Source organism: Eurytemora carolleeae, unplaced genomic scaffold, assembly GCF_000591075.1.
Source record: "Eurytemora carolleeae unplaced genomic scaffold, Eaff_2.0 scaffold623, whole genome shotgun sequence".
Classification (NCBI taxonomy): domain Eukaryota; kingdom Metazoa; phylum Arthropoda; class Copepoda; order Calanoida; family Temoridae; genus Eurytemora; species Eurytemora carolleeae.
Genome location: NW_019397006.1, coordinates 847 through 20,811, shown reverse-complemented (window position 1 = coordinate 20,811; position 19,965 = coordinate 847). Strand labels below are relative to the sequence as shown.

Sequence of the window (19,965 nt, the reverse complement as noted above, 5' to 3'; positions counted from 1 at the left end):
TCCCCCTGTGCTTTCTTGTTAGCTTAAAAACGGCTTACACTAGAACCCTGAAACTTCTTCCTTTTTCAACTTTATAGTTCTGAAACAATTTTGCATTTGTTTAATGCCAGGGTAGGGAACGGCTGGTCGTGTAGTTTCAAGGGTAACTGAAAATATGCTGACAGTCCTTTTAACAATTTCTTTATTGTGATCCAGGGTATCCTAAGAGGTATTGAGTGACGAAAATTCCTAAATAAAAACAAAGTAAACTTGTCCGTCTATTCATCTCTTCATCATTATAGACATTAGCCAGCCTTTCCTAGTTTTCCTAAACTAAACTCTGTCAGACATAATCATATTATGACATTTAAAATCAGGCAGTACTTCTTAACAATGACGATCTTGAATTCGACACTCAACTGTATCATGAAATAAAAAAATGTTTGAAAATAGGATGAAAAAGTGGAATTAAATGTAGTGTTGTAGATGATTAGGAAACACTGATATGGAAAGAGGAGGTGGAGGGGTAACCAAAAACTCATTTATTTCCCCCTGAAAATTATTTCTTTTCCCCATTTAGCGAATATTAAACCCTAACTAAACATACCTAACATCTCGGGGGGGGGGGGGAAATGGGTTTTCAAGACTATTTACCCACAAGAGGGTTCTTTAACCATGCTAAATGGAATGAACAACACAAGACTCATTTAATTCTTATCTTTAACTTTCTATATTACACGACTTCCCTTAAAAATCCAACTTACGCTTATGATAGAGTGTTATAAACTTATAAACTGTAAAGTTAGTTTAAATAAAGTATAAAAACATGTAGCAGAGCTTGGAGATATGAACGAGGTTGTTTGAAGGATAAATAAGTTTCGAGGTTTGGAGATTTATTTTATCTACTATTTCCCGCCAGTTTTTCATAAATATTTCCTTGTTTTTAGATTTTAACAAGATCTTTGGGTAAATCATTGAAAAATCCAGAGAAGAAAATTCTACTTTTTGATTTTTCCTTCTTCACCAACTTCTCTCTCCTTTTTCTTCGTTTTCAACTTTTTTCCCCTCATTTAACCCTATCCATATCAATCAATATATATTTTCCCTCCCATCCCTCCCAACCCTCCCATCCCTCCCATCCCTTTCATCCCTTTCATCCCTCCCATTCCTCTAATCCTTCCCATCCCTCCCATCCCTTTCATCCCTCCCATCCCCTCCCTCCTGTCCCTGCATCATTTTAAATCTGATAAAATTACTAACTTCCGATGTAAATGCAACGGTTAAAGTATAATTAGCAACCATTCTCTGCAGGGATTAACAACTTTCCCTTAAATCATTGTTTAAAGCATTTTTCTAATCAACAATGTACAATTTGTCTATACCTTTAATGTTTTGCTCGTTTACACATGCCCCTGGTTTGTTAGTTTTTCATTCTTTCATTCATCCTTCCTTTCCTCTCTCTTCTATCCATCCTTTACTCCCTCTATCCATCCTTTACTTCCACAATCCATCTTTTCCTCCCTCTATCCATCCTTTCCTCCCTCTATCCATCCTTTCCTCCCTCTATCCATTCTTTCCTCTCTCTATCCATCCTTTCCTTCCACAATCCATCTTTTCCGCCCTCTATCCACCTTTCCTCCCTCTATCCATCCTTTCCTCTCTCTTCTATCCATCCTTTCCTCCCTCTATCCATCCTTTCCTCCCTATATCCATCCTTTCCTCCCTATATCCATCCTTTCCTCCCTATATCCATCCTTTCCTCCCTCTATCCACCCTGTCCTCCCTCTATCCACCCTTTCCTCCCTCTATCCACCCTATCCTCCCTCTATCCACCCTTTCCTCCCCTTTTCTATTCTTTCCTTCCTCTATGGTGTTAACCTTTGATATGTCACAGTATGATTTAATCTATAAAAAATCATAGTTTGATCATAAACGTTGTCGCCTTTTTATATAACAATTAAAACCCTTCTGGTTCACAGAAAATTAACGTAAAAAAGTTACACATTAAAAATAATTATGTTGTAAATAATTAAAACAATGTAAAAGTTTACTATTCACTACAGTAAACAATATAAATTATTCAAATTTGCTAAATACTATTTTCTTCTTTAGCAAGTTTTACTTTAAAAATACATTCAAACTTTTTGTTTTCTTTTATAAGATCTCTTTATTTACTTTTGAATTTGCTTCTATTATATTACATAATATACTTTAATGAATGTTATGATTTACAAATTTCACTCTGTCACGTCTTTTATGAATAGCTATTACAAAGAGTAGAAAATTAATAGAGTGTTTTATTCTCAAAAAAACTGTTATCTTGAGAATAATTTCTTTTAGGACATAAAAAATAAACATTTTCCCACGGATATCTGAACCTAAACAAATTTAATTTTTCACAGAAAAAGTTACGTGAGTTTTTATCTTCAGTGTATCAAAATTTATTGAATTAAAATGGATGGCACGGGGAGGGTGAGGGGAGCAATGGGCCTTAGTCCCTGCCTTTTCAATTTATCTTCTAGTCTTTTTTTCTTTGCAAGTCATTTCTTTGCATGTATTTGTAATTCAATTCCATTCCTTGAAGGTTAGTTCTGTTGTCCCTGACATCCTCTCTCACTCCTCACTAAAACCCACTAATATTCCTTTGGTCAATGTACTTCAAATTACTACAGTATGAACCAAAAGCTTAGTTTAGGGTGCTCTGGCCCTGGGGTCTCTTATGCAGAAAAAGTTCTATTAGCCCGATATGTACTCCTTCTTAGTTTTTGGGAATTGTGAAAACATTGCGATATATTCATTTCCATTTCTTTATAAGAATTTATTGGGAACTGTGAAAAAAATGCATGGAGATGGTCCCATTATTAGATTATTAGAGCCAAGGAGGGTTAGCTCTGGTGGAACAGGAAATCTAATTTCAAATAAAATGTAAATTTGATAAATGCATCTCAAGTAAAGTCTAAACATTTATTTCACATCAAATGCTTTTCCAGACTCAAAGAGACTGAACATTTCAGCCATTTATCTATATATTCTCTACTCTCTGACTAAATAATTTCCAAAAAATAAAACTTTTCGCTCATATATATTTTTATATTACATATATTTATATGTTAGCTATAGTTGGTCGAACGGCAGAACCAAATTGCCTAAATTTTTTTTTTGAGGAAACCCACAATTCAAAGTTCGACACGTTTTTTTTTATTCACGGGCAACGCCGGGCACTTTAGCTAGTTGTATATATGATAAACTATAGCTTTCAGATCCCCTCCCCCTTCCAGAAATTAAAAAAAAGATGAATAAAAGGACAAAAAAATTGCAAAACAGATAAAAGGAAATGTTTTTTATGAATTATTCTGAAAATTGATTTCTAATTTGTTTCTCTTCTGGTTTGTAAAAGTAGATCTTAACATTTTTTTTATTAAAGATATATTAAACAACAGTTATTATAACCATATATTGTACATAGTACATTGTATACGTTAAACATACATTAAACATAGATTTTTGATAAATATCATGATACATCTTTTCACAAAATCACAATCACATTTGATATAAGTTGCAGGTAATCGTTAAACAAAATATTTTTGAGTAGAAAGGTTCATAACAATTTTATATTTAGAGATTTTTTATATTTAATATACATAGTTACCCACAGCGAATGAGATCTAAATGACGACAGAAAATCTTTCTAACACCGATCTGAAAGTTTAAAGTTTAAGTTGATTTAATAATTTAAATTATTTACTTAAAGATTTTGCAAAGATAGAAACAAATCTCAGATACAAAAAAAATTAGAAAATATTGGAAACATTTTGTCCTTCCCTTTTTAAAGTAGTAATCTCTGTTTTTGTCCAGGTATTTGATTGATTGATTGTCTGGGTGTCAGATCTTAAATCAAGAATCCCTTGACCGATTTGCCTTAAATTTTTGACTGTGGAACTCGTTAAACCTCTGGAATGTTTTTAGTTTGTTTACTGATATTCCAGACAAAGCTGGGTTCCAAAACTAGTAAACTTAGTTAAAGTCTTGGTTGAGAACACCATCTTTTCCTGGAAACTTCACTTTCTCTCCACTTTCTCTTCACTTTCTCTTCACTTTCTCTTCACTTTCTCTTCACTTTCTCTTCACTTTCTCTTCACTTTCTCAACTTGTTCATGACTTTGATCGAATATCTAAATAAAGAGACGGACGAACAGAGATTACTATTATATATATGTAGATAATATATTTTAATCAGTGGGTTTACTAATGGTGTATTTAATTTAAAATCTAAAATCTAAAATCTGAATTTTGTTCAAAAGTTTACTTTTCTGGAATTTTTTACTTTTTTTCTTTGATTTTTATTTTTCTTCACGTATAACAAAATATATATCTGTAACAAATACTTTTATATGAAACATTACATATGTATACATTTATATATCACAGCAAATACAGCCAAATACATCACATTTAACAATATGGTTTTTTATTATACAGAAATGTTATAACTTATAGTTTATTTTTATCCACAACATGACGTTGCTATTGAGTTCTAAAACTAATTAAATCCCAAAATTACCTTTCTAAAGTTTAAAATTTAGCTCACTTTGTTGACTTAAAAAGAAATAAAATTTCTCAGCTCAGATTAAAATCTTTAGAAATGCTTAGACTCTAAAAAGTTTCCTTTAGTGTGCTATTCTCTCTTAATGTGGGATTCCGCGAGCCCGACACAAGATAGTAAAGATATCGTTATAAACCCGAGCTGAAAACTTAATCCTGATCGCTTAATCTGAATCACAATATTCATTAGATCTATTCCTGGTTCACAATATCCCTCAGATCTATTCCTGGTTCACAATATTCCTCAGATCTATTCCTGGTTCACAATATTCCTCAGATCTATTCCTGGTTCACCATATCCCTCAGATCTATTCCTGGTTCACCATATCCCATAGATCTATTCCTGGTTCACCATATCCCATAGATCTATTCCTGGTTCACCATATCTCTCAGATCTATTCCTGGTTCACCATATCCCATAGATCTATTCCTGGTTCACCATATCCCTCACATCTATTCCTGGTTCACCATATCTCTGAGATCTCTTGTATTCTCTGATCTTTGATCTTCCATGTCGTACATACTAAATTTACTGGAATAATTTTCTTCATAAAGATGAGTTTAAAACTGATTTAGAAATGTATTCCTTTTTATTTGATAGAAATCAAAAGTAATCTTAAAAAACTTCATCTAATAAATGGGAACAACTTATGTACAGGGTTACTCATAGGGTTTCCATTTTTCCGGAAAAAAATTTCCATTTTGGAAATGGAATGATCCGGAAATTTCTTGCGTAAACCGGAATTCTGGGATAATTCCGTTTTACGGAATGGAAACCGTAAAATTTCCATCCGTTTTACGGAAAAAAAATCGTTCCGGAATTCCGGTTTTCCGGAACCTTTTCCATAATGGAAATGGAAAAAATTTCCGGATCATTTCCGTACGTAAACCGTAACCCGGAATTCCGGTGGAAACCCTAGTTACTCACAAAGGATGAAACTTCAGAGACGACTGTACAAAATTAATAATGATTCCTCGCAACTGTAAAATTGTGTCTTTCTTAGCCAAATGATCTAATCAGCTATTTTATGACTATATTTGATTAAACTTGGGATTACATGTCATAATCTTTAAGTTTCAAGTCACTTTACATTGTAATCCTTGAAAATAACCCCATAATAAACGCAAGGTCGGAAAATTGGAGCTCCATATTGTTTATATTGGTTTCAGAAGTTTTGTAAATTCCTACCAAAAACAAGCAAAATAATGACATAAAGACTTTGCTCTGTTTTACAGTTCAAATACAGTGATTACCATAAAACAATGGAATATGAAGACGAAATTATAGCAATACTTAGTGTATTTGATTTTGTTACAGAGCAAATAATTTAGCCTGACACTAATTAGTTGACTAATTTAGTTAAATGGGTCTATTTACGCTGACCAATTGCTGTGGTTGGGGCTTATTTGAACTTTTTAAGTTATAACTTGATTCTTAAAGTCGTCTTCTTATTCCAGATTTTTCTGGTTTTCTTTGTACTTTTGTTAAGACGTAGATATGGTTGTCCCAATAAACATGGAAATTAAGTGACGATTTTGATGTCGTCTTTGAAAATAATTTTTTGATTTAGTTGGAGATACCTTTACTGAGAACCTAGAGTTTGTAATTTGTTTGTTTATGTTTTATTGCATATTGTTGTACTTAATAAATTAGAAATTACTGTTTACAAATAGATATATATATTCGGTCGTCTTCGATCACTTTACCACGCTTAGAAGACAATTTAACCATGGTTTTCAGCTGTTGATCCTCTTTACTGTTAATCTTGCTGATTAATGTTACCAACGTTTTGCAAATCAACAAAACAGCATAAAATATATTCTTCTAACAGACGTTACTTTGTCATTTACTTCCCATGTTTGTTGGGACACCCTGAATATGATTCTTTCCACGGTATTCCACCGCTTAAATATTTCAGAAAATTTAAGATTAAAGACGACTTTTAAACTCGTTACTGATATACTTAAATCAGCAGTATTCCGTTCCTTATAACAGTTGGGGTAATATCTTGGTAAACTTCAACAGCATTCTCTGCATTAACAACAACCTTAAATACGGATTTTATATCTAATAATCCTGTCAGTGCACTCCAATATAATGATGCCATTTTGAAATTTTATTTTATATTTTAGGGATAAATTTACTAAGGTTACATCTAATCGATATACAGTTTCGAGATTACTTTATTTAAAAAAAATATTTAACCATGGCATTTTCTATACTTTAGCTTAATAATGTTTTCAATTGATCAGAGTTGACAACTTTTGGATTGATTTAAAACAGTTGATCTGTTGAACGGTCTAATAAGAGATGGGCATCGTTTTTTAACGAACGAAAATTTTTCATGCAAAAGGGTGTCACGTCGTTCAGATAAAACGAACTATTGGGGAACGAAATGGATTATTCAGAGAAATGTAAAATTATCGTTTTTAAAAAGGAACGTTAAAAACAAAATCGAATGATTTAAAATAATTTGAATGAACTAGAAAAAAACCATAGTTTTTTTACTGAACCAACAAATTTTCCAAATAATTTAAAAACACTTATTGTTTTTTTACTGAACGAGCTAGTTTTTGTACCAAACTTTTGAAAAAAACTATAGTTTTTTTTACGTAAAATACAATTTTTTGAACAAACTTTTTAAAATGTTTTTTTTTATTAAACCAACAATTTTATTGAACAAACAATTTTACTGAACAATCATTCAGTGAGAAAACAATGGAAAATTAACGATAATTTTAAGATTAAACGAAAACAAGTTTTTTGAACAGTTGAAAAAAAACTAACGAAATGGGTCATTCACGAACGATGAACGAACGAAATGAAAAAAGCCAAGCGCGCCCATCTCTAGGTCTAATGCCTGATCAAAAATGGTATTTCCAATTCCAAAATTGCCATTAGTGTCGTGTTTTCATCTTTCTTTTAAAATATTTACCATGTTGAAGCTTTCTGGTCCTTGTTCTTCCCTGGATTTTAAGCAACAGAAAGTACTAAAGCAGACAGGATCAATTAAAAAAATAATATTTCATTATTAGTATGTTGATTAGAAGATTATCTCTTTTATTTGAAGGAAATAAACTTACAGCTATATTTATTACAAGTTTTGAGTAACTTTCATGCTAAGGGGTTACAAGCAAAGTATAAAACTTCAAAGATGATTGTGTGAAATTTACTCTTTCTCATATTCACAGTTCCTTGCAGCTGTAAACTTGAGAATTTCGTAGCCAAATGGTTTATTTCTATTTAAAACTATTTTTAGTTCGACCTTCGGTTCTTAACGCCTTGTCTCCTCCATTTTGTTTTTAAAGATTCAGATATTTATTTCGGAATAGCAGTTTATTTTCACTATAACACTTTTTCCTTTCGATTACAGCTTAAGTTACTGCAGTAGAGACAGAGTGTGTAAACCTACTTGTCCTTAAAGGAGATGTAGATGAAGAAGTTAGCAGAGGAGCTGAAGGTCAGCAACACATGGTTTAGGCTGGTCAAGCAAATAAACCAGTTTGGAACCCGTATACGGTCCCCGCACCTACAATATTTACAATAAACCAGTTTGGAACCCTTATACGGTCCCCACACCTACAATATTTACAATAAACCAGTTTGGAATCCTTATTTACAATAAATTAGTTTGGAACTAGGAAATGGTCTCCACACCTACAATATTTACAATAAATTAGTTTGGAACTAGGAAATGGTCCCCACACCTACAATATTTACAATAAATCAGTTTGGAACTAGGAAATGGTCCCCACACCTACAATATTTACAATAAATCAGTTTGGAACTAGGAAATGGTCCCCCACACCTACAATATTTACAATAAACCAGTTTGGAACTAGGAAATGGTCCCTGCACCTAGAATTTAAACAATAAACCAGTTTGGAACTAGGATATGGTCCCCACACCTATAATTTAAACAATAAACCAGTTTTGAACTAGGAAATGGTCCCTAAACCTACAATATTTACAATAAACCAGTTTGAAACTAGGGAACGGTCCCCACACCTAGAATTTAAACAATATNTAGCAGTAGCATCCCTACATACTAGCAATAGTATCCCTACATACTAGCAATAGTATCCTGGTTTCAATTTACCTTGTGATTTCCTCCTCCAGAACAAACTCATAGAAATTCAGCAGAATTCTGGATACAGATTCAAAATATTCAAATTCATTAATTTTAATTAATTTATTCATATGTTAAAAAACAAGGGCTTAATCTCAGGGTAGGCATTAAACAAATTTCTCTGAAAAAAGTTTTCGGAAATAAAGTTTTATATTTTGATACAAAAAAGTCTGTTGGAAAAAAATTCTCTTATGGTGGAAAATGCATCTGAACAGAGGATGTTTACAACCATAGAAAAAAGGGATATTAAAAACACCCCTGGTCGCATAAAATATGCAGTTGCATATAAGAAAAGTAATTTTTATTAAAACGTCTAAAACTTGACCCCATATTATTTTAGGAAAAAAGTCACAGGAATTTAAAACTCAGGACTTTATTTCCAGTGACATTTTGTCAGAAAATTGGAAATTTTTTACCAAAGGTTTTTTTTTCCAGGTTTTTTTCCATATACTTTTTTTCCTGTGACTTTCTCACCTATATTTAATCTGAGGGGGTTAAATTGTCTGAACCCCCTTTTTTTATTCCCCCCATCCTGATAGTCTGTGAAAAAGTTTGGAATTCAATGGAAAGCCATGACGGGGCAATGTCCCGTTTACGAAAAGAATTTTTTTCCAAATGATAAAAAAGGAAAATAACTATTTAAAAAAACCTCCTCCCCTCCCTATATAAGACGTATAAAACCAATAAAATCACTTAAAGATTTCATAATACTTTTTATCAAACGAGAATCTAGATCAGAGGCCTAGGATTTCAAAGGAATTTAAAAAAACGTTTTCATAAAATCAAAATCACTCGGTTAAATTTATAAACCACGTCTAAAATCATTGACTAGTGATAACCAACAAAAACAGTCAGATGAGCATGATAATTGTGCACTGAAAACAGACCCATTTCACTAAATTAGTGATATAACTAGTGTCTTGTAAAACAATTAACTTTGTCACAACATTTTCTACAATAAAGCATTGCCATAATATTGTCTGACTATTCCATTGTTTTCTGTTTATCAACTTCATATTTCCGAATTCGTTTTTCAGTACAAAAGTTTTGTCAGCCAAGATTTGAAAAGAATCTTGGTTTTATGAACAATTCCTAAAGAAGAAGGACTAATTAAAAAAAATATCTTTTATTGAATAATGAGAAGAGAAGTATATATTTTACATAACTAATTTTTAATATAACTTCTTAATTAAACGAGTTTTGCAAGAAATTCAATTGGTTCCATTTTGTAAATGATAATAGAGAAGTTTTGCAAAATTTGCAAAACCTTTCCTTGTTCTCTTTTTACTTTTTTTTCGCAAAAAGTTGTTGAATTTTTGCATAGAATAAGTTAAGGGTCTAAGTAAGATATCCGTACATAAATAAATAAAAGGCATTATAGTGGAGAACTCTTTTAAATGAAGACATAAATTCTTTTAATTCTTTTTTGAATGTTTCCTTGGAAAGTTGCAAACTAGGAACACGAGGACAATGTATAGGAGGATAGAGGCCAGCTTAACCTCGTACCTGGCTCGGTTACTCGACCGTACATGGCTGTACCTGTACAGTTTATAGTTAAACATAGCAGTACCTGTACAGTGTACAGTTTACAGTTCAACAGGGCCTCCAAACCAAAAGTTTATTACAGAAGATGCATGCTCAGAATTCAATCATTTTGCAATGAGTGCCAACCATATATCATTACCTAATTAAGTTCTGAGTTGAAGCATTTTTCGAAGTGTCTTCTTTATAAACAAAATCATATACAAATAAATTAAAAGACTTTTACACAGTAATCCAGGCATCATAAAACGTTTTTGAGGATTTCGGTGTTCTTAGCTAGGTGTTTCGATGACCCAATGAACTCTGGTACAGTAAGGTGCCCACGGATTTGTGAAAATAGATGCACAGGGTAATTTTTCCCATTGCAATGTGTACCATGAGCACTAATATATAAGTACAAAATAATTGTTTGTTGAAAAACTAAAAAATACTTGTGAAAAATTACCATTTTAGAAGTTTTTGTGAACCAAATATGTGAAATCAAAACTATTTTCAGGTATTGAAATAAAAGGGTTATGCAAGAGTATTTTGCTGTCAGCAGAAGCCCTCTTTAGACCAAATACAATCCTATTGGTCATAACAATTTTCACCGACAAAGTTTGAAAGGATTTAAAGCTCCAAAATTCTTATGGTTTTTTCTACTTCTGTATTTTCTATTTCCCAAAATATAAATGTAGAAAAGTTCTGAAATGTTATAAAATCTGGGTATTTTCTAATGATTGAAGTAAGTATGGGTATGCAAGACATTCTTAAATTCCTCATGTGAAATTAAACTACTCATCTTAATAATAATATTTGAAATTTGAGGTAAGCTTAATTTTAAGTAAGACAACATCCTTTTTTTTACTTAAACCCAATATAATAAAGGAATTGAGTTTTTACCACAAATTCCCATTTTCTAATCCCTATATCTTTATAATCCAATATCGTAGACCTTTCATATTTTAAGGTTTAAAGCCTGTTAGATCAAATAATCTAAGTTTAACATAAAAGGATTTACACCATCAGATTGCAAAGATAAGGGATTAGAAAATTTAAGCTTGTGGCAAAAAATCAATTACTTTATTCATGTAATAAATATTTAACACTGAATACTATTGCATAAGTCTCACAGCAAGAATCATAAATTATTTATTATGATTACTTTTTTAATAAAAAGACTGAAGTACTTATCAAAAAGGTCCCCTTTCCTTGAGAATGTTAGGTACTTTCCTATAGGATTTTTCCCATGTGTCAACTTCCCAAATCTGTCCTAGCTGCAACCCCCAGCTCGTTCTAGCCGCGGCGCTCGGCCCCCTAGCCCATCATAGCCCCAGCGTTCGGCCCCCATTGCAGCCTGAGCTGCGGCGCCTCAGAGGGCCTAAACTAACCTTTGCCGCTTGGAAAATTGTTTCTTGGAAAGTCGTCTTTGAGAGAAAGCCTTTGAGAAAGTATCCAACACCTTTCTTGAGAGCTCAAACTGTTTGTATGTTTGTGTGTTTGTATGTTTGTATGTTTGTATGTTTGTGTCCAATAAACATAAAAATTGCTGAGGTATTTGGACCAATTTTTTGTACCATCTTACTTAAGATGGAGAAGATTTTCGACAAGTGGAAAATAAAAAAAGTAAAAAAGAAATGTTGGTTAAAATATTTTTGGAAATCAATCATTGCTTTAGAAAAATACGGGAGATTTTTAGTGCAAAAGTGGCAACTTGAAAGCTAAAATTGTCACTGGAAAAAACATTATTTTATAAAAAACATTTTTCAAAAAAAAGTTTCTTTGCCAGTTAATTTTTGATATGTATAATACTAACGTTTCTATTATATTTGAGCTATTAGGAAAATTTGACTGCTAAAATCTAAGTTATCTAATATTTTGTGTTTTTTCAAATATGTTTAAAACTCTAAAAATGTATGCATAGTTTAAAGTGTATAAAAAGGCCTTTTATAAGATAAGCTTAATCCACAATTTTGTTCAATATTTCTTAAAAATGTAAATTTCTAAAATTATTTACAGTTAAATTTCTACATAGAACGATATTTACAGCTATAATAAAAAAATCTAAGACATGACTAATATGAATCGCACTGAAATTTTTTTTCGATTATTAAATTTCAAAACCTAGGAAACTTTTTATATGCTGATCGATGGCAAAGATGTTGTGTAAATAATTCTGGACTGTTTTACATCGGTTTGTTGGAGACTAGATGAAAATGCAGGGAAAATTTAATCGAAATAATTATCAGAATGTTAATACTGAAAAGATATGAGATATCCTAATATTCCTAATATTCTGCTATGACTAGGGTTTCTAGTCGAAGTAAAATCCACTTGCGTTTGAAACCCTAGCCATATTTTTGGAAAAATTTTCATAATTTAGAATGCGTACGGCAGGGGTCAATATAATTCCTTTTTCAATCCCATTTGGGATTGACAAATTTGAAAGAACTGGGGGCAAATTTTTTTTAAATGATAATTAAAAAAAAATTGGGGGCATTTTTTTAAAAATTGGGGGCATTTTTTTTAAAAAATTATTTTGGGATCGAGAAAATCAGCTTTTTGGGGAATTATATTGACCCCTGGCGTACGGTTGTTTGCTATTACAAACTAAATGTGCTTATCAGTACATTTTCATACAGTTAAGATTTCCATGAAACATATTGTAAGATAAGTTTTCTTGTAAAAAATGAAGGAGATGAAGAAAATTAGAAGTTATGTTGCCCATGGGACTAAAAATAATTCCCCGGCGTGTTTTCTAAATACAAAATTATTATTGTATTTTTGATGATGATATTAAACAACTTTTCACACTGAGAGAATATAATTTTCAACATATTGGTGTTTACTGACTACAGTTTACAAATTTTGAAACATCGTTGCTGCTTTTGTAAAAACCTAAATCTAAAATCTAATATATTTTATTTTTCACATAAATTGTGAAAACAAAATTTAGCATCGTAAATAAAAACTTTCTATCCACTACGTTCTATACTTTAGCAAAACAAAAACAAAATATTTAACGTTTTTTTTTGAGAAAAAATAATAATTCTTACTTGACTCCGATAAATATTTTCCAGTTGAGCAGAATAAGAACCAGAAGAGGACCCAGACCAGTCAGGATAAACCGTACACCGTTGATATAGAACCTACAGGATTCATATCTATATATAGGATAAACCGTACACCGTTGATATAGAACCTACAGGATTCATATCTTTATATAGGATAAACCGTACACCGTTGATATAGTACCTACACGATTCATATCTATATATAGGATAAACCGTACACCGTTGATATAGTACCTACAGGATTCATATCTAATATATAGGATAAACCGTACACCGTTGATATAGAACCTACAGGATTAATATCTATATATAGGATAAACCGTACACCGTTGATATAGTACTACACGATTCATATCTATATATAGGATAAACCGTACACCGTTGATATAATACCTACAGGATTCATATCTAATATAGGATAAACCGTACACCGTTGATATAGTACCTATACCTACACGGTTCACATCTCTATATATGTATACTTTGCTTGTTTGTTTGATCGTCTGTTTGTATCCAATAAACGTAAAAACGGCTAGACAGATCCGTCCAAATTTTTTGTGGGATCTCACATGATTCTAGGAAAGTATTATGGATGATATAAATTTAGTAAAGGAGGTGGTGGTTGTTTGGTCTGTACACTTTTAGTAAATGTTATTTTCCCTAGCTGTAGTTTTACTTTAAATAAAACTTTGAATTTAGGGTATAACAAAAAATAATATGCCAGGGGTCTCAAATAAGTATTTTTAGTTTTTTGATTGTTGTCCAAAATCTCAAATTTTTTAAAATGAATTAAATCTTGATTTTACAATTAAGATGCAATTTTTTTATATATTTTAGAAAAAAAATAATAATTCGTGCGCTTGGAAAAAGAAATAATCGACGTTTTTTATCTAAAAATAGTTGTTTGGCAAAAGTGTTTGTCTGCTGGAGTTGCGCAGACATTGCGCTATAATCTCATTTTTGATTTGACATTTGTTCATCACAATGCGAGGAATGCGAGTCAGCCAAGAAATAGAAAAGAGGAAGAAGCATTGAAACATATTGCTTACAAATGTACTGTAATTAGTATTAAGGTTACAGCAATAAAGAATTTCTTTTCGATATAAAACAAACATATAATTTTGATGAAATATCTTTTGAAAAAAAGGTCTCAACTTCCTGTTTATTTGTATTCAAAATCCACTGTACAACGAAATTCTGTTTGATTGATTTAGGGGCTATGCTGTTGTAGAGAGGATAGTTTGTTAAAAAGTTATTTTCATTATTGAAATATAAGGGATTTTGAGGGGAAATTCTTTAATGATTTCAATCAAAATATTTTGTTGAATGTTTTTCAACTTTTACAAATATTTTAATGTAAAAATCTTATTTTTCAACAATAATGTGTTAATTTTAAAACTGTTAAGTTTCTTTTCCCTAGGAAAATATTTGTGTACTAAACCTGTCAATAAAGTATAAATACAGTCTAGGAAAGTAATTTGTGGAACAAAAACCCATTTCCAGAGGCCAACCATCTTCTTTGCCTTGAATTTTTTAAAATCCACGAAAAAATCAACACTGGTGCAAAAATTTGTATGATAATGTTTGATGATTTAAGCTAAATTCACACAATTTAGCTTTTAAACACAACTAGTTCTTTTGATACAAAGTTTAAAAAATCCTTTAATGTAACTGAGTCTAGACAAAATTTCTTTCTCCTTCTTGTTTGTAAATTGAAAAATAGTGTTTTTACTTTTCAACCAAAAAAACTTCTTCCTTATTTCCGATTGATGTGAAAAAAAAGTTATTTTAACTGAGAACAAAAAAAAAGAACTCAATTAATTTGTCGGAGAATGAATTTGTTCATGAATGTAAATATACTAGGCTTTTCGCGCCCAACTTCTATTTCAATATTCTCTTTGTATACATTGTAAAATAAAAACAAATAAATTCGTGGATTTTCAAAATTTCAAAATTCGAATTTTGTTTGAAGCTAATTTTTGAAAATTCGATCATCAATAAGCTTTCTCTTAAAATTTGGGCCCGATCGGTGTAGCCGTTTTGACGTTTATTGGATACAAACAGACAAGCAAAGTATATATAGGTGTATATAGATAGATTGAAAAAAGACTGAAATAGTGTAATAATAAAGAAAATTTGCATGATAAGGAAAGATTATTGATAATTGTGATCGATTTTAGATATTTTATATCTTCTATCGACGTTTCATCTTTCAGACGTATATATATTCCTGATGTCTGATAAAAAATGTTCAAAGGGACTATAAGCGTAATTTCAACTGACCATCCCTCTGAACATATGGCAATTCCAGATTCACAACACTACACTAAAAACCTTAATCTGATTAAATATGTGGAAGATATTGTCGTTTTTCTAGGGTAAATTATGAAAATTCCTATAGGTTTCCCTTGAGAAATAATACGCAAGTCACTTTTGTGGAGAAACCCCAATCTATTGAAAATAATAATTTAAAAAAGTTACAAACATCCTGACAACGCTTTTGAAGGTACCGTTGTGAACCACTTATTTCTATATTATTTAATATTTCAAATTAAACGTACAGTCCCTTTAAAGCATCAAAGAATGAGTCAATTTTTTATGGCTTCTTTTTTGCCAAATTTAGATTTTTAGCAAGATTCTAAACTTCATAAATTTGGCAATTGACGGGAAAATTTTGATCTGGTTTTGCCTTGAACACGTTCTGTAAGGTCTAGGCTACCGTAAAATTGTCTCCGATAGTATTATGCACAAAATGTAGGCTGGTTGAATCAGTGTGAACAGTTTGAGTAGGATAATAAAGGTCGTTTCAGTCAGAATATGGAATTTTAGTATGTTGTATGTAACAAGTTGAAAAAAACATAAAAAAGAAAGATAGAAATTTCAAGGTAATGTTTAAAAGAAGAGACCTCAAATAAGAATTGTTCAAGAGATATCGTCAGTCTATGTTTTTTTTTAAGGGGGTTTAAAACTAAAAATGTGACATTCCTTTAAGTTTTATTCTATAACTAGCTCCTTCAGCTGCCCAGTGAAAAAAATTGATTTTTTTAGCCTATAACACCCCAGGCCACCCATGAGTGTCCACAACAAATTTCAGCCCAATCGGTCCAGCCGTTTGGCCGACTATAGGCAACATATATACGAATGTCTTGTTTTATTATTTAGATAATAAGATGGTTCTTTCCGAAAAAGCATCTCATCCTTACTTTATCTGATTGTATACTTTTTTAGAAAACAATTTGTTTGATTGTTTTTTCTTCAGTAATGCTGCAGAATAGAAATACACAAAGAGTTTTTATAAAAAAGTTAACTCATTTATAAAAGAAAACAATATTTATAAATAACATGTTTTTTTACTTAACTAGGCCTACTATTTCAACTGTGAACATTTTCTCTTTGTAAACATTGTAAAACAAAACGAAAAAAAGTTTGAGGATTTTATAAAAATATTACAAAGATTTTCAATATTTAATTTAAATCAAATTTTGTTGGAGCAAATTTAAAAATGTTGATCATCTAGAAACCTTCCCTAGGGACATGTGAGGTACAACACAAAGGGGGGGGGGGTTATTCTAAAGAAGAAAACAAGACATTCGTATTTGTCACCGATAGCCGGCCAAACGGCTGAACAGATTGGACTGAAATTTTTTGAGGACACTCATGGGTAGCCAGGGGGTGTCTTAGGCTAAAAAATTCAAAAATATTTTTTTCCAAATTTTTTTTCAACATTGTTTTTCTTTTTCTATTTTTTTCCACGGGCAACGCTGGGCCCTTCAAAGAGTATTTAATATTACATCTGCTTGCATTTCCCTTTCTTAAGGCAATCTACATCCTACATTGCATTGCATTCCACTCACCCAAACTAAAAGATTAAGAAAAGAAATCAATTATATTCTGATTCACAACAAAACCCTTAAAAGCTTTGTCTGATCAAGTATTGCATTAAATATCCATGTTTCCTTTTATGAAAACTGATTATTTTTATTTGCGGTTTCTCTACAAAATTGACTCATGCCTTTTTTGCTTAAGAAACGATGTAGAAATAAAGGCTTCAAAGGTACATTGGACATGTCAATATATAACTGGAGGGTCAACTTGAAATTACGCATGTTAAGTATGATTATATCATCTAATAAAAATACTTAAAAATTTCACTCTTTCCCTTAACTAAAAAAGTTTTATTAAAAAGCTTTTGATGTTTATTGTATACACACGGACAGACAAACACTCAAAGTTTATATATAGAAGGGCAATAAGGCCACAGACGTGTGGCAATTACAATAATAGACAATTATGCCTTTTACTACCTATTTCATAAAAATAATGTTAAATTTTTTAAAAAACAAATTGTAAAAAATTGAGCGTAACTTCAAGTGAAAGAGGGGCATCTTCGATTAACAATGGTACCCTTTAAACCTTTTATCTTTGCATGTTAAGGATTACAGACTTTTGTTATTTATCTACAGAAACGCATGTATTTACATAAACGCATGTATTTGTTCAATAAATTGTTTGCAAGCTGTTTTATATTTAAGGAATTTTTCTCGAAGTGGCAGAATATGAATATTTTATGTCGAATTTTTGAAAACCTCAGTTGACAAAAAATATTCTGGTTTTTCCAGAGATGAGATTTTAAAAGGTTAAACCCGAGTGAAACCCAGAGTTGGGCTCATATACAACCCAAGTCAGGATTGGCTCTAATTCGACCAATTAGAGACTGCTCTGAAAGCTTTCTCTATGTAGCAGACAGATTGATGGCAGATCAGCGGTGACAAGGAGATATAAATTTCGAAAATTCGAACTTTCCGTAGATACATTATTTTTATAGTATGTTTATTTGACACTACAAATAATTCCCAAGATTTTAAATGTACAAATATAAAACTTTTTCGAAATTTACTTAAGGCCATTCAAAACCCGGGTCTTGACTTGAGCTTTACTTGGGTCTAAGCAGACGCAAAGACCGGGTTTTACTCGGGTTTAAGCTTTTAAAATCTCATCTTCGAAAAAGATATTAACTCATCCACGTTGAGTTCATACAGTACGTTAGTGTACACTGCAAATTTGCACACTTAGTTCTCTCTCCTCAATGATCAGGTTAAAAGGGTACTTTTGTGAATTGTGAATGTTATAAAGAAAGTTACCAAAAATTGTGGAGATGGAAACTCATCCTCACTTCTCTAAACAAAACATATTGTGTAATAAATATTCACGATTCTTTTCAAAACGAATTTAATTATATTCAATCTTTAACCATCTCAATTATTATTCTTACAGATTAAAATATCTTAAGAGTAACAGTTTTCCTAAAAACAAATTTATTATTAACAGGTTTTTTATTTTTATCAATTTCTAAAATATATATTTGTGAATAAGCCAAACCATTTTTCTTCTAATGAAACGAATACTCGGGGCTAAGATTTTAAAGTCTCAACGTTGCTTGTTTGAATCGTTTAAGGCATCCTTTAAGAAATTAATGAGGCTGCCTTTTTATATGTTGATCTGTCCGATTCTGCAACGGTATACTTACAACAATTAGGACTTAATTACATATTTGTTCATTTTCTCTTGTAAAATTGATTGTTTTCAGCTTGGGTTTATCTTTACAGTGACCATGGCGGATTAATGCGTGAAAAACAATGTTTGAAAACTTTTTAATTTTTAGAGAATATTAATATTTACTTTCTAGAAGTAGCAGAATATAAATATTCAAGTTCAAGTTTTGAAAACTGTGTTGGACAAACACTATTTGAAATTTCCCAGGAATAAATGTGACGTCATCCGACGTTCATGCAGTATACTCTAATTTACGGCTTTCATACAGTATCAAAGAGACATTTACACTGAGTTCTCTGTCCTCGATGAACCAAAGGTTGAAAGGGTACCGTTGTGAATCTTTCAGGTAAACCAACTTTAAGTTCCGTTTACAGTCCCTTTAAGGTAAACCAACTTGAAGTTACGCCTACAGTCTCTTTAATGTAAACCAACTTGAAGTTACGTCTACATTCCCCTTTAAGGTAAACAACCTAACAAGCTTGGTTGGAGAAACACATTGATACAAATAGTTTTCATTAATATCTGTCAGGTTCAGAATACTGGAACTAATAATATTTTCTTAAGTTATAATGGATTGGTTTATTCATTTATAATCTTATCTAAGTAATTGTAATCTTATAAATTACAAGCTGAAGTGACCGGCATTGTGTTTATATTATCGAACTGTCTAAATCGTGATATCTCTGGCATTCTTACATTGCGTTCAAATTATCTATCGAACTAGCTAAATTGATATATCTTATATTATCGAACTAGCTAAATCGAGATATCTCATATTATCAAACTATCTAAATTGAGATATCTCTGACATTGTGTTCATATTATCGAACTATCTAAATTGAGATATCTCTGACATTGTGTTCATATTATCAAACTATCTAAATTGAGATATCTCTGACATTGTGTTCATATTATCAAACTATCTAAATTGAGATATCTCTGACATTGTGTTCATATTATCGAACTATATAAACCAAGATATCTCTGACATTGTGTTCATATTATCGAACTATATAAACCAAGATATCTCTGACATTGTGTTCATATTATCGAACTATATAAACCAAGATATCTCTGACATTGTGTTCATATTATCGAACTAT

The 19,965-nt window shown here is 31.2% G+C and overlaps 1 protein-coding gene across 1 annotated transcript; it reads right to left on the bottom strand.

Moving 5' to 3' along the window:
- Positions 1-4,289: 4,289 nt before the first annotated feature.
- On the bottom strand, positions 4,290-13,437 carry LOC111711042 (uncharacterized; the record flags this gene model as incomplete). The annotated part of the gene is made up of 7 exons (XM_023485273.1): positions 4,290-5,116; positions 6,571-6,632; positions 7,521-7,575; positions 7,998-8,114; positions 8,685-8,732; positions 10,152-10,253; positions 13,292-13,437. Coding segments are annotated over 7 exons (609 nt in total), but the record flags the coding sequence as incomplete, so codon positions are not given.
- Positions 13,438-19,965: the final 6,528 nt, after the last annotated feature.